We start from the raw sequence: 18,128 nt of genomic DNA, 5'->3' as shown, positions 1-18,128 counted from the left end.
GCTGAACATGAAGGTTACCAGTAGGGTCTATAGAATTGCCTTCCCTAGAGACAGGGTCTGGATTCAGCATGGCCGGGTGTGGCCTACGGGTGTGCAAACCGAAAGCCCTTTCTGATTGGCCAAGGCACAAGTCTTACTGGTTAGCACCCCAGACAGTTAAATATTTTGAATATGATGAAGTAAGGATGGTTTTATCTTTAGTTATTCAGGCACAGGTCCTCTTGCGACTAGACCGGGTGTGAAGTCTCGATTTAAAACAAAAACAAAACAAAAATACTTGTCCTCTAACACCAGTGAACTTCAAGACACAGAACCAGGAGATTCCTTGAAAGCAGACGTGGCCATGGTAAGCCGAAACCCACCACAGGCAGTCTGCTTGGAGACATACAAACCTACTTTTACAAAATTAAAATATTAGGAGACATTGCAAAGGACTTTCCGAGTTGTAAGCCTCCATCGACAAATAAAAGAAATGCAGACGATATTATTCCTTTAGCAGACTGGGAGGCCAGTATGCTATTTTTATTTAACACGAAAAGATAGGAGGATAACAACTATGGATACCGTTTGGGGAGACGCTCATCAGAGCCCTACTTAAAAAAAAAAAAAAAAAAAAAAAAAAGAAGAAGAAGAAGAAGAAACATCAGGGGCTCCTGGATGGCTTGGTCAGTAGAACATGCAACTCTTGATCTCAGAGTCATGAGTTTGAGCCCCATGTTGAATGCAGGATTTATTTAAAATTAAAATTGGGGGCGCCTGGGTGGCGCAGTCGGTTAAGCGTCCGACTTCAGCCAGGTCACGATCTCGCGGTCCTTCCGTGAGTTCGAGCCCCGCGTCAGGCTCTGGGCTGATGGCTCGGAGCCTGGAGCCTGCTTCCGATTCTGTGTCTCCCTCTCTCTCTGCCCCTCCCCCGTTCATGCTCTGTCTCTCTCTGTCCCAAAAATAAATAAAAACGTTGAAAAAAAAAGAAAAAAAAATTTAAAATTAAAATTGAAATTGAAAAAAAGCATCACTTTGAGATCTTTATTTATTTATCTATGCCAGTAACTGGGTATATATAACATGGCAAACAAAACAGATCTGGTTCCGTTCTACTGGAACTCACAGATTTGTAAAGGCCGAGAGAGTGCACACAAGTTAAAAAAAAATTAAAAAAAAGAACAATTTACGACCATGGTTTCTATGCAACAAAGCTAAGTTATAATAGTCTTTTGGTATTTTAGTTTATCACTTGCAAACTGCCCAGTATACTATTTCTGCTTTGAAAAAACAATGAAAAAAAAACCACCTCTCGGAATTGTTTTTACTAAAAATGGGTAAATGTGCTGTAAGGAAACAACGCTAAGATATGACAAGACCTCCTTGTAGGAATGCAGAGAATCTATCCCAGGGAGTGCTTGCCCTCTCGCAGAGCCAGAATGCCACGGTTCATTCAGAGGCTCGCTCAGATTCAACGTGATACTGAAAGAATCCCTCAGTAAGGGGGTCTATTGGTAGTTGAGCATTTTCTAAATTTAGCAATCCAAGGATTCTTCATAATTTACTAGAAAGACTCTAAAGGGACGTTGTGGTTAATAATGGCAACAAAGTTAGTCGGCTGTTCATATACTGTTGCAATGGCCAGATCAATAGAATAAACTGTGTGGAAAGGACTATAAAATAAAAAAGAAGGTTGTGACTGGAGAGACTTAAGAGGGGCCCCAGGGTTATCCACAGTGGTGGGGAAGGCTGCTCTTTGAAAGGTGACCTCGCGCTGCTTGAAAGAGGGGAAGAGCCGGTCTGGTGGGGGCAGGGTTGGAGAACATTCCAGGCAGAAGGAAGCTAGGAGGTCCTGCAAGCGAAAGAGCTTGCTGTGACTGAGGACTAAAGGCCAGGGTAGCCAGAACACCAGAGCGAGGGAGAGAACTCGGATGACGCCGAAGGTAGGAAAGGGCCTTAAAGGTTTCAGTAACGAGTATAGATTTTCTTTTAATCTAGGTCCAATACGAAGCTCTTCAAGGACTTTAAGTAGGAAGATGATTTTTTAAGAAAAAAGATGTTCTGACCACCATGTTGAAAACGGATGGGAGAACATTTGTAGTGAAAGAGATTCAGAAACCGGGTAGTAGTTTCTTCAAGTTGAGAAATGGTCGAGGCCAAGATCAGGGTACTGAAGGTGGAGACGGGAAGTGGATGGATTGGAGATATATTTCAAAGACAGAATTCATAAGACTTAATAATAGAATAAACGTGGCTCTTGGAGGAAAAGAGGAGTGGAGAATGACTCCTAGATTCTAGCTTTAGAAACCAGGTGGATGGTGAGGACCTTTGCTGAGATAAGGAAGACCCCCTTTGGGGGAGAAATTCAAGAACTGAGCTCTGGACAATTTAAGTTCAAAGGCGAGCAGGAGCCTTTGAATTCCTGAGAGCAGGAATTCACACATAATTCAATAACTCAGAGGAGTAAGGGCTGGAGGCGTACATTTGGCTCACCCCTGACAAATAAACGGTAATTAAAATTGTGTAAATGGACAAAAACTATTAGGGATGGAGAGCAGAAAGTGAAGAAAATAGAGCTCAACCCAAGCCCTCTGTGCTCCAACACTCAGAACCAAGAGAGTCAAGTGCTTCAAGAGCCAAAGGGTGAACAGTATTTTAGGGAAGGAGTGGTCAACCGTGTTCAATGCTGGGAAGACGTCCAGTTAGATGAGGACTCAACACTGATTCAGACACACGAAGTTACTAGTAACCTCGGTGAGAGCAGTCTCGCTGCATCGGTGAGGGCAAAGGTCACACTCAAGTGACACGAAGAATAAATGGGGGGTATGGAAGTGGAGAAATGCGTAGGCAAATTTGTCCGGAAATTTGGCTATGATGTCCAGCAGAGCAACGAAATAGCTCCAGGGACCCCAGGGAGATTTGGGTCAAGGAGAATTTTTTTTTTTTTAATTTTTTTTCAACGTTTTTTATTTATTTTTGGGACAGAGAGAGACAGAGCATGAACGGGGGAGGGGCAGAGAGAGAGGGAGACACAGAATCGGAAATAGGCTCCAGGCTCTGAGCCATCAGCCCAGAGCCCCACGCGGGGCTCGAACTCACGGACCGCGAGATCGTGACCTGGCTGAAGTCGGACGCTTAACCGACTGCGCCACCCAGGCGCCCCAGAATTTTTTTTTTTTTTAAGTAAAAAATGGGAGACATTAGGGCATGCTCACTTGTTGATGGGATTGATACAATAGGTACAAGAGGCTGGAAATGTAGAGCAGAGGGAGTGAGGGAGGGATGATCTTGAAAAGCTGAGAGATGTTGAGGTTTAGGTCATACATGGAAGCAATATTCAAAAAGAACAACAGTTGAGGTTTTTCTAGGATTAGTAAAAGCACAACATCTCCAGATTCAGAAAAGCTAACTGAGTCTCAAACATGGTAAATTAAAAAGATAATATAACCTATATAGATTTTAAAGAAACTGCAGAATGCCAAAGAACAATCAAAATCCTAAAAACAAAACAAAACAAAAACACACAAAAACCCAGTTATTTTTGCCAAAGGACAGCAATTATGATGAAAACGGTTCCGTTCAGCACAAAGAAGCTAGAAGATCATGGAAAAATTTCATCAAAGAGCTCAGAGAAAATTACTGCCAACCTAACTTCTGTACTCCAGAGTGGGGATAAAATAAAAGTATTTTCCAGACAAATGCCAAGGGTGTTCACGCACAGATCCTTACTCAGAGAAATACTAGGGGGTATATACATCTGCAGGAAGCATCCTGAACCTAGTGGCAAGAACAGGATTCCAGAAGCCATGGTGAGCAAGGGGTCAACCTAATCAAGCTCTATCTGCATAAAACAATAACAAGATGACTAATTTCAGGGCACTGAAAAACAGAGTGAAAAAATGGCATGGAAGATAGGAGGGGCTTTAAAAAGTCAAAGCATTCTATGGTTCTCATCGTTTGGGATATGTACGTAGAGCTACTCATTAGCTAAGTAAGGAAGATTTTAAGTTAATTACACGTGTATTAGATTTTGGAGTATACACAAAAAGGGTGGAATGGAATCTATAAAATGCCTAAGGGAAAATGAAATAAAGATTTGATTAAGCCAATGAAAAGCAAGAAAGAAGAAAACAAAGCAATAAAAAAAGCACAGTAAATGGGGGGTGTGTGAAAAATCCTTATTTGTCTCTAATCACAACACATATGGTTCTAACACCAAATAAAAGCCCGAAATTTGCAGATATCCAAAAAGCCTTTGCAAGAAACACACTCAGAACATAATGTAATGGAAATGTTGAGAGTAAAGGGATAGAAAAAACATGCCTAGCAAATGCTAGCCAACAGAAATCCCAAACAAATGTCCTGATATAAAGTTTATACTTTTTTTATTAGTGATAAAGATGGTCATTATATAATGATTAGAGATTTAATTTTACCCTAAAGATATAATAATCCTGAGCTGTTATGCACATGACAACATGGTCTCAAAAAATATAAAGTAAAAGTGGAAAGAAACCGAAGACATATTGACGAACCCATAATCATAATGGTTTTTTTTTTAACATTTATTTATTTTTGAGACAGAGAGAGACAGAGCATGAACGGGGGAGGGTCAGAGAGAGGGAGACACAGAATCTGAAACAGGCTCCAGGCTCTGAGCTGTCAGCACAGAGCCTGACGCGGGGCTCGAACTCACGGACCGCGAGATCATGACCTGAGCAGAAGTCGGTCGCCTAACCGACTGAGCCACCCAGGCGCCCCAGATAATGGTTTTTAACATCTATTCACAGAAATTAATAGATCAAATAGGTTAAGTTAACATACTGGATACAAGAGGGACCTCATATCCAATAATTTATAGAATATGTACTGTTTAAAAAAATGCAAGAAATGTGTGCACAAACTGACCACAAAGCAAGCCTCAACCTACAGAAAAGAACTGACCCAATACAGGCCATATTCTGACTATGATTCAATAAAATTAAAGATCAATAATAGCCAAACCCCAGTATATTTGGAAATTTAAAATAATTCTAAAAGATTAGCAAAGAAAAAAATCTTAATGGAAATTACCAAATATTTGGAATTGAAAGACAAAACACTCCTTGTGGGGGTATAGAAGCTTTCAATGCCTGTATTAAAAAGTATAGGTTGGAATTTTTTTAAAGGTTTAACATTAATAAGCCAAGCATACTATTTAGGAAGCTAGAAAAATAATGAAGTAAAACACAAAATAATAAAGATTATTGCAGAACAGAATCATAGAAAGAAAAGATAAAATAAAAAGAATAAAAAACCTCCAAGGTGATTTATTTTTAATTTTTTTTTAACATTTATTCATCTTTGAGAGAGAGAGAGAGAGACAGAGCATGAGTGTGGGAGGGACAGAGAGAGAGAGGAAGACACAGAATTTGAGGCAGGCTCCAGACTCTGAGCTGTGAGCACAGAGCCTGACACAGGGCTGGACCCATGAACCACAAGGTAATGACCTGAGCCGAAGTCGGACATTTAACCCAATGAGCCACTCAGGCGCCCCTCAAAGGTGATTTTCAAAAGGATTTATAAAATAGGCAAACTTTGGGCAAGACTGGTCAAGAAGAAAAACACAAGTGCTGAAGAGAACATAAATGCAAATGCAGTAAAGATACTAAATATAAATCTTGAGAATACTAGCTTTATACTAAAAAAATTAAAAGTTTTGTGACATTGATAATTTTCTTTTTTGATGTGGATACTTTTTTTTTAGTGCTTGTTTATTTTGAGAGAGACAGAGAGAGAGAGAGGGAGAGAGAGAGAGAGCCAGCAAGCGTGAGTACAAGCTGGGGAGGGGCAGAGAGAGAGAATCCCCAGATACCCCTGACAAGGATAATTTTTGTAAAGAGTGTAAATTATCAAAAATTACCCAAACTAATATGGAAAACCCAAATTCAATTATATCCATTAAGTAATTGAATCTGTAGTAAAGCATCTACCCTCAAATAGTTAATGAACCCAAATGATTTTATTTTAATTTTTTTTTAATGTCTATTTATTTTTGAGACAGAGAGAGACAGAGCATGAGCGGAGGAGGGTAGAGAGAGAGGGAGACACAGAATCCGAAGCGGGCTCCAGGCTCTGAGCTGTCAGCACAGAGCCTGACGCGGGGCTCGAACTTACAAGCTGTGAGATCACGACCTGAGCTGAATTCAGACACCTAACCCACTGAGCCGCCCAGGTGCCCCCCTAATGATTTTCTTAAGTTTTATCAAATATTTAACAAATACATCATCTCTAACTAACATAGACTATTCCAGGTTGGAGGAGAAAAAAAAAGAAGAAAAGGTCCAGCATTTGCTTTATGAGCTAATATATTCTTGACTCAAAAACTATACCAGACCATGAAAGTAAAATTATAGGTCAATTTCAATTATGACCATAAATGTAAAAATCCTTAAAAAAAGACCTTACTGAATGTAGTGTTATATTTAAAAAAATGTCATATCAAGGGGGGCTTTTTTCAGGGATTTAAAGTAGATAACACATCACTAGAATTCACCACAATAACAAGAGAGAGAAACCACACAATCATTTCAAAAATTAGAATACAACAATCAATAAAATTCAACATCCATTCACAACAATAGCACTTCGCATACTAGGAATAGAGGGAACTCTCCTAAAGATAGTTGATTAAAGGTATCTCTGACACACGCATAATGGTCATCACATTTAGAGATGAAATATTAGAATAATTTCCTTCAAAGTCAGCAAAAAGATAGGGCGGTCTATGAATACTTCTCTTGGGCATTATCCTGAAGAATTTAGCCAGCATAATAAAGTAAGACAAAGAAATATATAACTGAAAGAAGAAACAGGCCATCAAGTTTCCTTAATTTAAGAGCAATATAAAGACATCAGAAGCATTACTATACATAAATAATACCTCATTTTATTGAACAATAAAATTAAGGACTCCATTTACAACAAAATCTAAACTAGTTAGCAAATAACTAAAGACACTAACGACATAAATAAGAAGAGAGATAGTCTATATTCTTGCACAGCAATACTCAGTGTGATAAATATGTCAGTTCTCCTCCAAAAGTCTATAAATCCAATATAATTTCAGTCAAAATCTCCATGGTACTTTTCACCAAACCTGACAAGATGGTCCTAAAACTCATAAGAATAAAGTCGAAAAGGCTAGCCACAATAATTTTGTTTTTATTTTTTTTTAATGTTTATCTTTGAGAGAGAGAGAGAGAGAGAGAGAGAGAGAGAGCGAGAGCGCCTGAGTGGAGGAGGGCCAGAGAGAGAGGGAGACACAGAATCCAAAGCAGGCTCCAGGCTCTGAGCCATCAGCACAGAGCCCGACGCGGGGCTCGAACTCACAGACCCTGAGATCATGACCTGAGCCGAAGTCGGACGCTTAACCGACTGAGCCACCCAGGCGCCCCTAGCCACAATAATTTTGAATAAGTAAAAGAACGTAGGAAAATACCTCTGGCCATACACCAAGACTTCTATAGTAACAAAAAAGTAAAACACTGCAGGATGGGCCACCAGACCAGTAGCATAGAGCAGAAAGGGCAGACACAAAGTCACACATCCGAGGAGAACTGGTATATCTCAGAAGTGGCTTTACAAATTAGTGGGAAAAGGAGGTCAGAGAGATGAATTATTTCCTATGTCATCCACCTGTCCACCCACTCATCATTCACTCGTGTATCTCAGACTTACACGCCGACTGCTTACTTTGAACCTGGCACTGTACTAGTCTTTGGAGATACAAAGTCTGATGGATCAGAGGAGGAAAGACCTCCCTGCGCTCAAAGATCTCATCTGTAAGAATAAATAGGCAACATAAATAATGATCCTATGGCAGTATAACAGAGATTACAATAGATTCTTCCTGAGAAGTCTGGGGGGGAAAATGATACTTGAACGGAGTTTTCAAGGATGGAGAAGACTTCACCAGACTGGGAAAGACGGAATCTGGTGGGGAAGTTGTGTCGACTGGGGTGGCAGATGGCTTAGGGAGGACATTCTAAGAATGGGAAACAGCATCGCCAGAGGCCAGTGAGGGTGGGCTTGGTTTTTGAAAGGTCATGCAAAAAAGGGGTGACAATTTTTTTTTTCTGGAATATCTCCAGTGGGTAAGAAATTGCGTGGGAAATATCTCCATACCTTGGGGTAAAAATGAAAACACAATGTTTAAAAAAAGAAAGAAAATAGAATATTTAGAAATTAGGAGACTAGCTATAATTTTATATATACATATATAATTATATATATATAACTTTATATATATATATTATATATATATAATTTTATATAAATTTGTCTGTTTACTTTACACAGACAAAATAGAAACCAGCCTAATGAATGCTTCAGGAAAATACAGGATATCCTAGGCATAGATTTTCTAAAATTTCACTTTTTAGCAATATTAAAAAAAATGATGCATATCAAAATTGCATTTAATGCTTATTGGCCCTGCCCATATTTACCAACATCCTTTCCCATCAGTACATCCCCACCGCCTTCGATCTCCTTTCTTCAGCCAAACAAATGCAGACAGACATTTTCTGAATAGCAAAAAACTTCTGTGTCCCCACAAATGCACATTCCCACAGAAATAAAACAAAATGGGGACAGAGGGGAACGTAAAGTTAGTTAAACATTATTTTAGGCCCACTGCCTAATTTCCTCTTTGTGATGGGCCACTGTTTATTTTCATGGCTGATCTATTGTTCAATTTTCTTTTGGGTCCGTGAGGGCAATCTCTAAACAGTAGACTAGATGTAAGGCTGAGGTCACTCTCTGAACGCATTCTGTTTAGGGTTGAGTTATGATGGCTACTCTCCCAACGAAATACCCCGTTATCTTGAAAAATCACTGATCAGCTTTTTCCATTCTGTGAAGTTTATTGATTTTCAAGAATATCTTTTCAGAAAAAAGGACATTTTGCCAACTTTAAGGCAGTAACTAAAATACCCTAGACAGGAAGAAAATACCCCAGACAGGAAGAATGTCGGTCCAAGACCATTATACTGGGCATGGTCTGCCTGGGATTCCAAAACCACACCAAACAGAAAAAGATGATATTACGGGAGATAAGGTATGTTTGACAAATAGCCCAGGAATGGCCACTTAGTGCAAACAAGAGCCAGATTTGTCAAGAAAAATCTCAGGCGTTCAGCGAGTATCCCCTGACTTGACTCTAAATGAGCAGGATGTTGTTTGTCTCACATCTGCTGAATCTGGAAGGCAGTATTCCCTCGTGGTTTCATAACCAGTGTGTTTCGATGGGTCAGCGCAGACCCCATCCAAGTGTGTAATCAGCTCAGATCAGGTTCTAGACTGTAAGAAAGAGAAAGTGCTTTTTGTGACGCGCTACACTTGAGAAAGTTGTGCTTTTCCGTGTCCGTCAGCCATCAAGATTTCTGAACCTTGGCACTAGGGACATTTCGGGCTGGATAAATCATCATCACTGTACGCTGTTTAGCAGCATCCCTGGCCTCCACCCACTAGATGCCAGTGGCACCCGTCAGCTGGAACAGCCACAAATGTCTCCAGACTTTGCCAAATGTGCCCAAGGGGCAGAATAACCCTGATAGAGATTCATTGCTATAAACTAAAACCACATCGCCTCAGCTGGTTGTTTTTATTGTTTATATGAAAAATGAGAACTTTAGGGGCGCCTGGGTGGCTCAGTCAGTTAAGCAACCGACTTTGGCCCAGGTCATGATCTCGCAGTTCGTGAGTTCGAGCCCCGCGTCGGGCTCTGTGCTGACAGCTGGGAGCCTGGAGCCTGCTTCAGATTCTGTATCTCCCGCTCTCTCTGTCCCTCCCCCACTCGCATTCTGTCTGTCTGTCTCTAAAAAATAAACATTAAAAAAAAAATTTTTTTTTTAATGAGAACTTTATTCTTTTGATTTAAAAAGGATTCTTTGGGTCAAAGGCAGCTTTGTCTTAGCATAGGAGAGGGGGCTGGAGGTGGCTAACATCACTTCCAGCTATAAGTTGCTGGGTTTTGGGGGTCATGTAGTCCAGCTTCTGCCCAGAGTTACCCCAAGGGCTTGTCTGTAGTCACCCAGAGGGTCAGCTGCACTTGGCCTCCCGGGCTCAGCCAAGGGTTCTTCCTGTCATCTACTGCTTTTCTCATAATCATGTGACAAATTAACTCATGAGAAATTAGGTTAAACTTTGGACTTTTCCCTCTTGCAAGACCAGATGAAATAATGACCTTGACGTGAACCTTTTCAGATGTAATGTAAATATCCGAGGGGAATCGCTTGGTCTGTGACAGACGACTAGGACCCCCCCCCCCGCCCCTGCCCCCCAGAAGCCTGCTCAGTAGAGGTGCCAGAGGGCTGGGTGTGTCAACCGAGATACCACTCACCCCCCAGATCTGTCTGTTCAGCAGCTGTTCTCGTAGGCTTAAAAAAGGATTTAATTTCGAGGACACTGATTGCCACAAAGTTTTTCGGGTATCTCCCCACTGCATAAAGTGACATGAGCTAGTGGTCCCTTCCTCCCAGGTTTATCAGGGTATCAGCACCAATATTCTTGTGACAATGCCCTGCCCTCCAATCCTCTAGTGCTTCTCCATGGTCTAGTGCGTGTTTTCTCGGTCCCAGCACCACTGACGTCGGGGCCAGATCACTCTTTGTGGTCGGGACTTGTAGGATGTGCTGGGCATCGCAGGAAGTTTAGCAGAATCTCTCGCCTCTACTAGACAGCCCGTTAGCACATCCCAGTTATAAGGATCAGACATGTCTCTAGACCCTGCGAGATGTCTAGGCGAGAAGCACTCTGGTTGAACACCTCCCAGTGGAAGAGGAGCTCACATTCTTAGGTCTCCACTGGTCTTTCTTGTACCTGGTAGTGCCTGGCACAGGGTTGGCCCTCAGTCCATATTCACTGAATAAGAAACTGCGTATCTAAATAGTTTCCCCATCTTAGAACTTTGAAATAGACCCAACGAATATGCACAGTGATCATTGGTGCTTTTCTTTTTCTCCTCACAAAACACAAAAGGAGTATTTCTCTGGACTTAAAATGCCAGAATCAGCCATTTAGTCATTTAGAATAGCCCCTTTGATATGTTCTTTGGAATAAAACAAAATATAAAATTCATAACAGCTAAGCACTTGATATGGGTCAGACTCATGAGTAGATGATTTACATTTGTGTAACAGCTTGATCAAGCCACCGCCCTGGTGTGTGGCCTAAGCAAGGGTTTGTTGTCAAAATCTATCCTCTTTCCACCAGGTTCCGATGGTTTGTAAAGGATTTACAATGACGGTGTTCCAATATTTACATGAAAACAGGTCAAGGAGGAATAAGACAAGCTTTTAGTCAGACCCTGGCAGGCAGAGAAGGCCCTCGCCTATGTGAGAACCGTGTCCAAAAATGGTTTCCTCTCTTGCCTGAAATCCCTGCCATGAATGAAATTGCATTGGATAAAGGCATCGTGCTATTGGTTTCAAGAGGACTCATTTACATTATTTTTAATGCTTATTTATTTTTGAGAGAGAGAGAGAGAGAGAGAGAGAGAGAGAGAGAGAGAGAGACAGAGCGTGTGAGCCAGGGGAGGAGGGCAGGCAGACAGACAGACAGACAGGCAGGCACGCGCGCGCACACACACACACACACACACACACACACACACAATCTGAAGCAGGCTCCAGGCTCCGAGCTGTCAGCCCAGAGCCCAACGTGGGGCTCGAACCCATGAACTGCGAGATCATGACCCAAAGCAGAGTCGGATGCTTAACTGACGGAGCCACCCAGGTGCCCCTGGGTCTTTCATTTCATATCCAAGGTGATGAAGTCTGCCTTTTTCCTCTGAGTGGTTCCTTCCACACTCGTTTCTGCCCAAATGGCCTTTTCTGAAGCTGATTCCTGCAGGTGTAACATCCAACTGGCCCCGTTGCCGGAGCACAAAGAAGTGGGATCGGCACGGGCAGCAAAGGGCACTGGGCCACTGCGTGCCCACGAGAACACAAGACAGGCAAAGCAGTAGGGACAAAGAAGGGCTCACACGTCCTTATGAAGTCAAGGACAAGGAAAAGAGAGGGGTTTGCATATGGAAAGCACAGATGTCTTGTTCCAAAGCACATGACCACTGACTGATGAGAATGCAAAAAGGAATGATAGGCACAGAAACCGTGAATGGGCCACATGACCCCAATGGCAAGGTGGTGGTGCTGTCCCTGGACAGGTGCCCTGGCCACAGCTCCACTCCTGAACCCTGGTGCAGGATCCCATGATCTTATGCGTTGGGGAGGCAGGTGCACAAGGAACCTGCTGAACGAGCTTGCTTGTATCCCTCGTGGACGTGGGAACTGGGTGCTACTGATGTAGCCTTGGTCTACAGAGAGTGGGGGACACAAAAGGGTACGCTGAGAAACCATTTAACTTCTGTCCAGACTGGGCCACTTTTGAGAGTCGCCACACAAGAAGCTGGGACAACAACAGTGAGCCCGGGCATGAGTCTCCTCCCCTTCCCCCCTGTATAAGACACTGGGCAGCCCTGCCCGGCCAGACCCGCTGGCCAGATGGGGAAGGAGGGCTGGCCTGGCACACCCTGATACGATCCGTCTCTCTGGCACAGCCTAGCGGACCTGGCAAGGGCCCACACCTGCGAGGGCTTGAGCACAGCTAACACAAGTGTAATAAGCTATGCCCAAGGGCAAACCGTACGGTGGGGTGGCCAGTGGGGAGAGAACGTGCAGTCTTAGGTAGACAAGGCCGTGAGATGTCTGCTACACGTCCTTTCAGCCAATATCTACTGACAGCCTGCTCTGGGCCAGGCCCTGTCCTGGACACTGGGGTTTCTGCAAAAGGAAAACAGACCCGAACCCCTGTCCCTAGCCCCAAGGGTGAGTGTTTCCGGCTGGTAAGGGGAAGGCGAGCCTACAAGTAAATACGTACCGTGCCAGTGGTCAGTGCTATGGAGAAAAGTAAAGCTGGGAGGAGGCTGGGCAAGGGATGGGTGGGGGACAGGAAGGGGATGGAAGGGGAGGGACGGGGCAAGGGCGGGGAGGTGGACAGGGGATGGGAAATGTGGGGTGGGGCCGAGTGGTTTGCTTTTCAACTTTTAGAATTTTCTGGACCTCTGCTCTCCATCCATATTCCATGTAAGGAGAGAAGAGTGGTCCTGCAATGTTTGGGTGGAGGGAGAGAATTCAGTAGAAGGAAGGAGTGATGTATGCGCACATGCAGACTGGGAGGGCTGAGCACCGAGTGGGATGAATGGAGAAAATGCCCAGGGTCATCCGTCTCCCTGGATCTGGCCCACCCCAGATGTGAAGTGAGCACCTCCCTCCTCGATGGTCTCCCGAACAGGGAGCACCCTGTTCACTCCTGGCTCATTTCTGATTCCCAAGTTTTCGTTCATGTCATTTGCATTGCCCAGAGCACTCTTGCATTTTTCTGTTACATGTAGTTAATGAGAGTGGAAGAAACAGACGATAGAAAAAAGGAAAGAAGGGCATGGAGAAGTAAGGGTAGAAAAAAAGAAACGGGGTGCTTGGATGGCTCAGTCGATTAAGCGTCCAACTCTTGATTTCGGCTCAGGTCATAATCTCATGGTTTGTGAGATGGAGCGCCGAGTCGGGTTCTACACAGACAGCACGGAGCCTACTTGGGATTTCTCTCTCTCTTTCTCTCCCTTTCACTCTCTGCCTCTCCCCCACTCATACACGCTCTCTCTCTCTAAATAAATACAAAAAAAAGAAAATAAGAACTATAGAGACAGAGAAAGCTGAACATTACAGCGCAAGAGATGAGAGAGACTAAAAGATGAATAGTAAAATAATAATAGAAGCTAACCTTACTGGGTGCCACGAACTATAAGTGATTTACATGTATTCTTTAAGCCTTACAACACTCCCATTCTATAGATAAGGAAACTGAGGCTCATAGAACTAAGCTCTTTTCCAAAGGTCAAGCTATGGCCAGGAGTACTAAGCTGACCATTGCTACATCATTGCTGTGCTAAAGTGGAGAAGGAAGGAAGGACAGCCGTCCAGATTGTTGGGGCTCTGGGGATTTTGGAGCTTAGCCAAAAGGTGTTATTAGGGTAGACCATCTCAAAGAGAGATATTCTACGTACAGGAGAGTGTCCTACTAGATAAACAGAGATGCAGATATAAAATGAGTTAAAGGAGTGTCTCTTCCTTTATCAAAGGGTTTTCATTTTTGATAAGATCCTGTCAATTTCATAATTTCTTCAACAAATGCCTAATTCCCAGTATGTGCAAGTAATCCCAGAGAATTTAGGATTTAAAAGAGCAACAACTATATCTGCATATGAAAAGTACATAATTATTGCATGAGAGGAAGTGTAAGTTTAATTTGCTTCCAAAAGCTTTTCTTCCCAGAGCTAACTTCTGTCTTTTCCTAGACATGATTTGTTTATTTTTTTTATTTTTTAATTAAAAAAAAATTTTTTTTTAGACATGCTTTGTTTAAACAACAAGGACAGTAGGTAGGCACCTAGGAGCAGTGCCTGGGGGCTTTCTGGCAGTTAAGTTCCCAACTGTGTATAGGGGTGGGAGTTTCTATTCATTCCTCTTCATGAAGTTTCTGGAGAGAGCCAGGAGGCCGCTTTTTACCTGGAGGCATAGTCCTCACTGGGGCAAAAAAATCTGGTTGTGGGGTGAGACATTTAGATCCGCTGGCAGATTGGAATCTCTCGTAGGACCCCCCTAGGCAAGAGCACAGCCAGGGTCTAGCAAACCTTATTTGCTGATGAGCGTGAAAATGCGATTACTTGTTTTTTGTATTGAACACTTACGCTATACTAATCACGTAGTACTCTAAAATAATAACCCGAATTACAAATCAAGAGTTTCTGCACAAAGCCTCTTAGATGTCAGCATAAAGAACAAGTTTGTGTTTTATGTCTTAATTTTATGCTGATTTCAAGCAGATGGCAGGGGCCTTTTGATAAGAGTTTTTCTTTGTTTGGTTGATTCAGTGGTGATTACTAAAAACCCACTGCTCTATTTATAGCACTGACCAGCTTTTGGAGTATTCCTCTAAAGACCATGCAAAATTTCCACTTCAAATTGGTTGGGGGTGAGGAGAGGGCTGAATGAGGGTGGCAGGGGTGAGGAGTGACAGAGGAAACCACCCCCTCCCGGCCCTGCCACTCATCCTTCAGGACAGTGGCACGGGCAGTACCATTGAAAGCCACGGTCAACGGACACAGAGACTCAAGGGTCTGCCATGTCTTGAAGACGTCTATTTACACACGGAAGAGAAACGCGTACTTTCCCCTAACAACTTGTCTGCTCTCTACCTTTTCTTCTCTCGATAGCTGTAAGTTAGAAGGGATCACACCGAGTAGATACTGACTTTTCCAGCAAACACTGAAAGAGCTGTTGATGGATTCCAGTGGTAAATAATTAATTAATACAGATCACGTGTTAGCAACAGCACTATGTAGGAAACTAAGTCTCAGCTGCCTTTTTTGCTTCAAATGTCCTCCTTTCCCAATCAGAGATCTAAGATTAAAAAAACCGAAATCAGTTTTGGAAGTGTACATCGACCAAACATTTAGTTGTCGCGAGACACAAGCCCAGGCACGGTACGCCGAGGGAGAAGCTATCCCCATGCAAGCACGTATCGCGGTGAGGGCAGAATTCCAATTCCATCTCAAAGCCAGAAGCGCTGGTGTGTTCAAGAGGAAGGAAAAGAATTTGCCAAGTCCAAGAAGATCCACCTTCCCAACCCGTGGTAGTACATCCACAGGATGCAAAGAACCAGGATTTCTGCCCAAAGTCAGAAAAACATTTTCTTAAGACAAAAAAAATTAATAAGGGTAAATACAGAAAACAGAAAAGAGAAAAAAACACGAGGCTTTCTGCACTCCCCATGAGAGCCGTCACTATTCAGCCACAGGAGAAATATCTAGAGCCTTGGCGTCAGTGGGGATCTATAGAATACAAGTCTTCATCCTCAGGCTAAATATGGAGGGCTGAATAATTCCATTCCTCAGCTCAATTACAGCACGCAGATGCCCAAGCCCCTCGCTTTAGCAGCAGGGCAAACGGACCCGAGAGATACGAGTGTTTACTTAATAGACACATATCTGTCCTTACAAAGAATTGAAAATCGACAGAATAAAATAGGTTTCCCTGGTCACCTCTGGTGAAGGGCTATCTAGTCCCTTCAACAGTTACTTGGGCTACTGGTCCTAAAGGAAACGAGTTTAAAAAAAGAAGACTATTCACGGGGCGCCTGGGTGGCTCAGTCGGTTGAGCGTCCACCTTTGGCTCAGGTCATGATCTTGCGGTTGACGAGTTCGAGCCCCACGTCGGGCTCTGTGCTGACGGCCCGGAGCCTGGAGCCTGCCTCGAATTCTGTGTCTCCCTCTCTCTCTGCCCCTCCCCCGCTCATGCTCTGTCTCTCTCTGTCTCAAAAATAAATAAACATTAAAAAAAAATTTTTTTTTAAAAGAAGACAATTCACAATTTGCCGCCCCCGCCTCTTCTTTTCTTCCTGGATCCTTCAGTCTCCACTCTCACCAGTGTCTAAATGTCAGCCCATTTGCTGGGGCAAAACCTCTCACTGTGTCCCCTCCACTCAACCACATCTCCAGCCAGGCAATTTGGCATCGGAATCTCCTCCAGCCATTTCTTGGAAAACACATTAGGGCAAAGGAAATAGGCCGTGATTTCTGATGGTAGGCCGTTTTTTGTTTTTTTTTTTCTTTTCTTTTTCTACAAGGGCTAGTCTGAAATGAAGATAGCAGTATTTCCAGTTTACAAACACAAGTGGGAGTATGCACTAAAGCTCCCACCAGCTTCTCATATCTTTTTGTTTGGTCTGGTGAGTAGGATCAAGGCTGTGCCGAGAGGGGAGCCTGGCAAGGCTGCTGGGGTGCTCCCCCCTCAACCCGTACCCAGAGCACAAGCAAAAGCTACTGGATGGCATCTCCCGTCCTATTCACAGCCGTCTACACATAAACCAGAGGAGTTAGCATCCCTGAAAACAAAGACAAAACACAGAATGTGAAATGGGCAATGGTTTTCTGTGCCTCAGAGACAGCAATATTCTTTAGAGCCACTCCGAGTGGAAAAGTACCGCTCGATGTTCATCAGAAGATCTCCCAGTGGCAGAGATCGGGCGTGCTCTGCTCTTCTCCCGCTGGACGGGGCGGGGGGATATGGAGAGGAAATGAGCCCAGGTCTCCAGGACTAAGTTAACATACATATAGGTGTTTCTAGGCATCAGGCAAATGGCTGTCTGAGGTCTCCAGTTTGATACAAAGCAAAGGTCTCATGTTGTGCACGCAACTAGATGTGGAAAGCAAAGGAATCTGCTGTCTCATTACTTTATAATCAAAGAGGGGACGGAAACCATCAACCGCACCTCTCCACCTGCCCTTTAGTAACAGAAGAAAGAGCGCAGAGGCTTGCTTACCTTGAAGTTGTGTGTCTTCTCATAGTTGAAGTGGTTGTCGTTGTGCGTGAGGGCGGCCCTTCGGACCAGGGACGAGATCTGTGAACAGGCAAAGAGTCTGAGAGGGGGCCAAAGAAAACTGCCTTTGACTCCCACCTTCACCCCCAAGGCCACGGCCAACAGCTCCTGGCGTTTCCTGCCTTGCTTAGGCTTCCGAACCACAGCACATTTTTTCTCATTCTCCAGCCACAGTTCCTCGGAGAACCTAGCGCCTGGACCCCACATCTTTCTAGTTTCCCCCGTGAAGCTCAGAGCCGTCAGGTTTTTTGAACCGCGGCTAATGTTAGGCAGCAGATTTGAGGCAGCTGCGTCCTGTCTGCAGAGGCCTCCGGCATGTGACCTGGAAAGGCTGGTTTGAGTGATGGAGGGGGTTCTGCATCTGAATAAGGACGGGGCTGTTTTGTGCTATTTCTTGAGGCCGACGTGTGCCTGGAACAATAGCACACATTCATGAGCACAGCAGTCCCCAGAAGCTGTATCCTGTCGCCACTGAGGGCTCAATGGAGGAGGCAGGGGCAGGCAGCTTTATTCCTCCTGCCACGGGAGAGACCTCTCGTGCTTGCTTGCACATTTCTCTCCCTCCCTCCCTCCCTCTCTCTCTCTCTCTTTCACACACACACACACACACACACACACACACACACACACACACACACACACAACTAGTTCCGATGTTCAAAGCCCGACGC

General features: G+C 43.8%; 1 protein-coding gene across 2 annotated transcripts in view; it reads right to left on the bottom strand.

Moving 5' to 3' along the window:
- CHN2 (chimerin 2) overlaps positions 1 to 18,128 on the bottom strand; it is a 300,935-nt gene that overhangs the window by 17,933 nt on the left and 264,874 nt on the right. The window contains exon 7 of one of the 2 annotated variants that reach the window (XM_030308162.1): positions 17,401 to 17,478. In XM_030308162.1, coding sequence (XP_030164022.1) covers positions 17,401 to 17,478 — 78 coding nt within the window. Of the gene's footprint in view, positions 1 to 17,400; positions 17,479 to 17,535; positions 17,815 to 18,128 lie in introns of those variants that run through there. The other variant, XM_030308164.1, reaches the window with a different exon arrangement.

The sequence above is a fragment of the Lynx canadensis genome, chromosome A2, assembly GCF_007474595.2.
Source record: "Lynx canadensis isolate LIC74 chromosome A2, mLynCan4.pri.v2, whole genome shotgun sequence".
Taxonomy (NCBI): domain Eukaryota; kingdom Metazoa; phylum Chordata; class Mammalia; order Carnivora; family Felidae; genus Lynx; species Lynx canadensis.
This window is presented reverse-complemented; position numbering and strand designations above follow the sequence as displayed.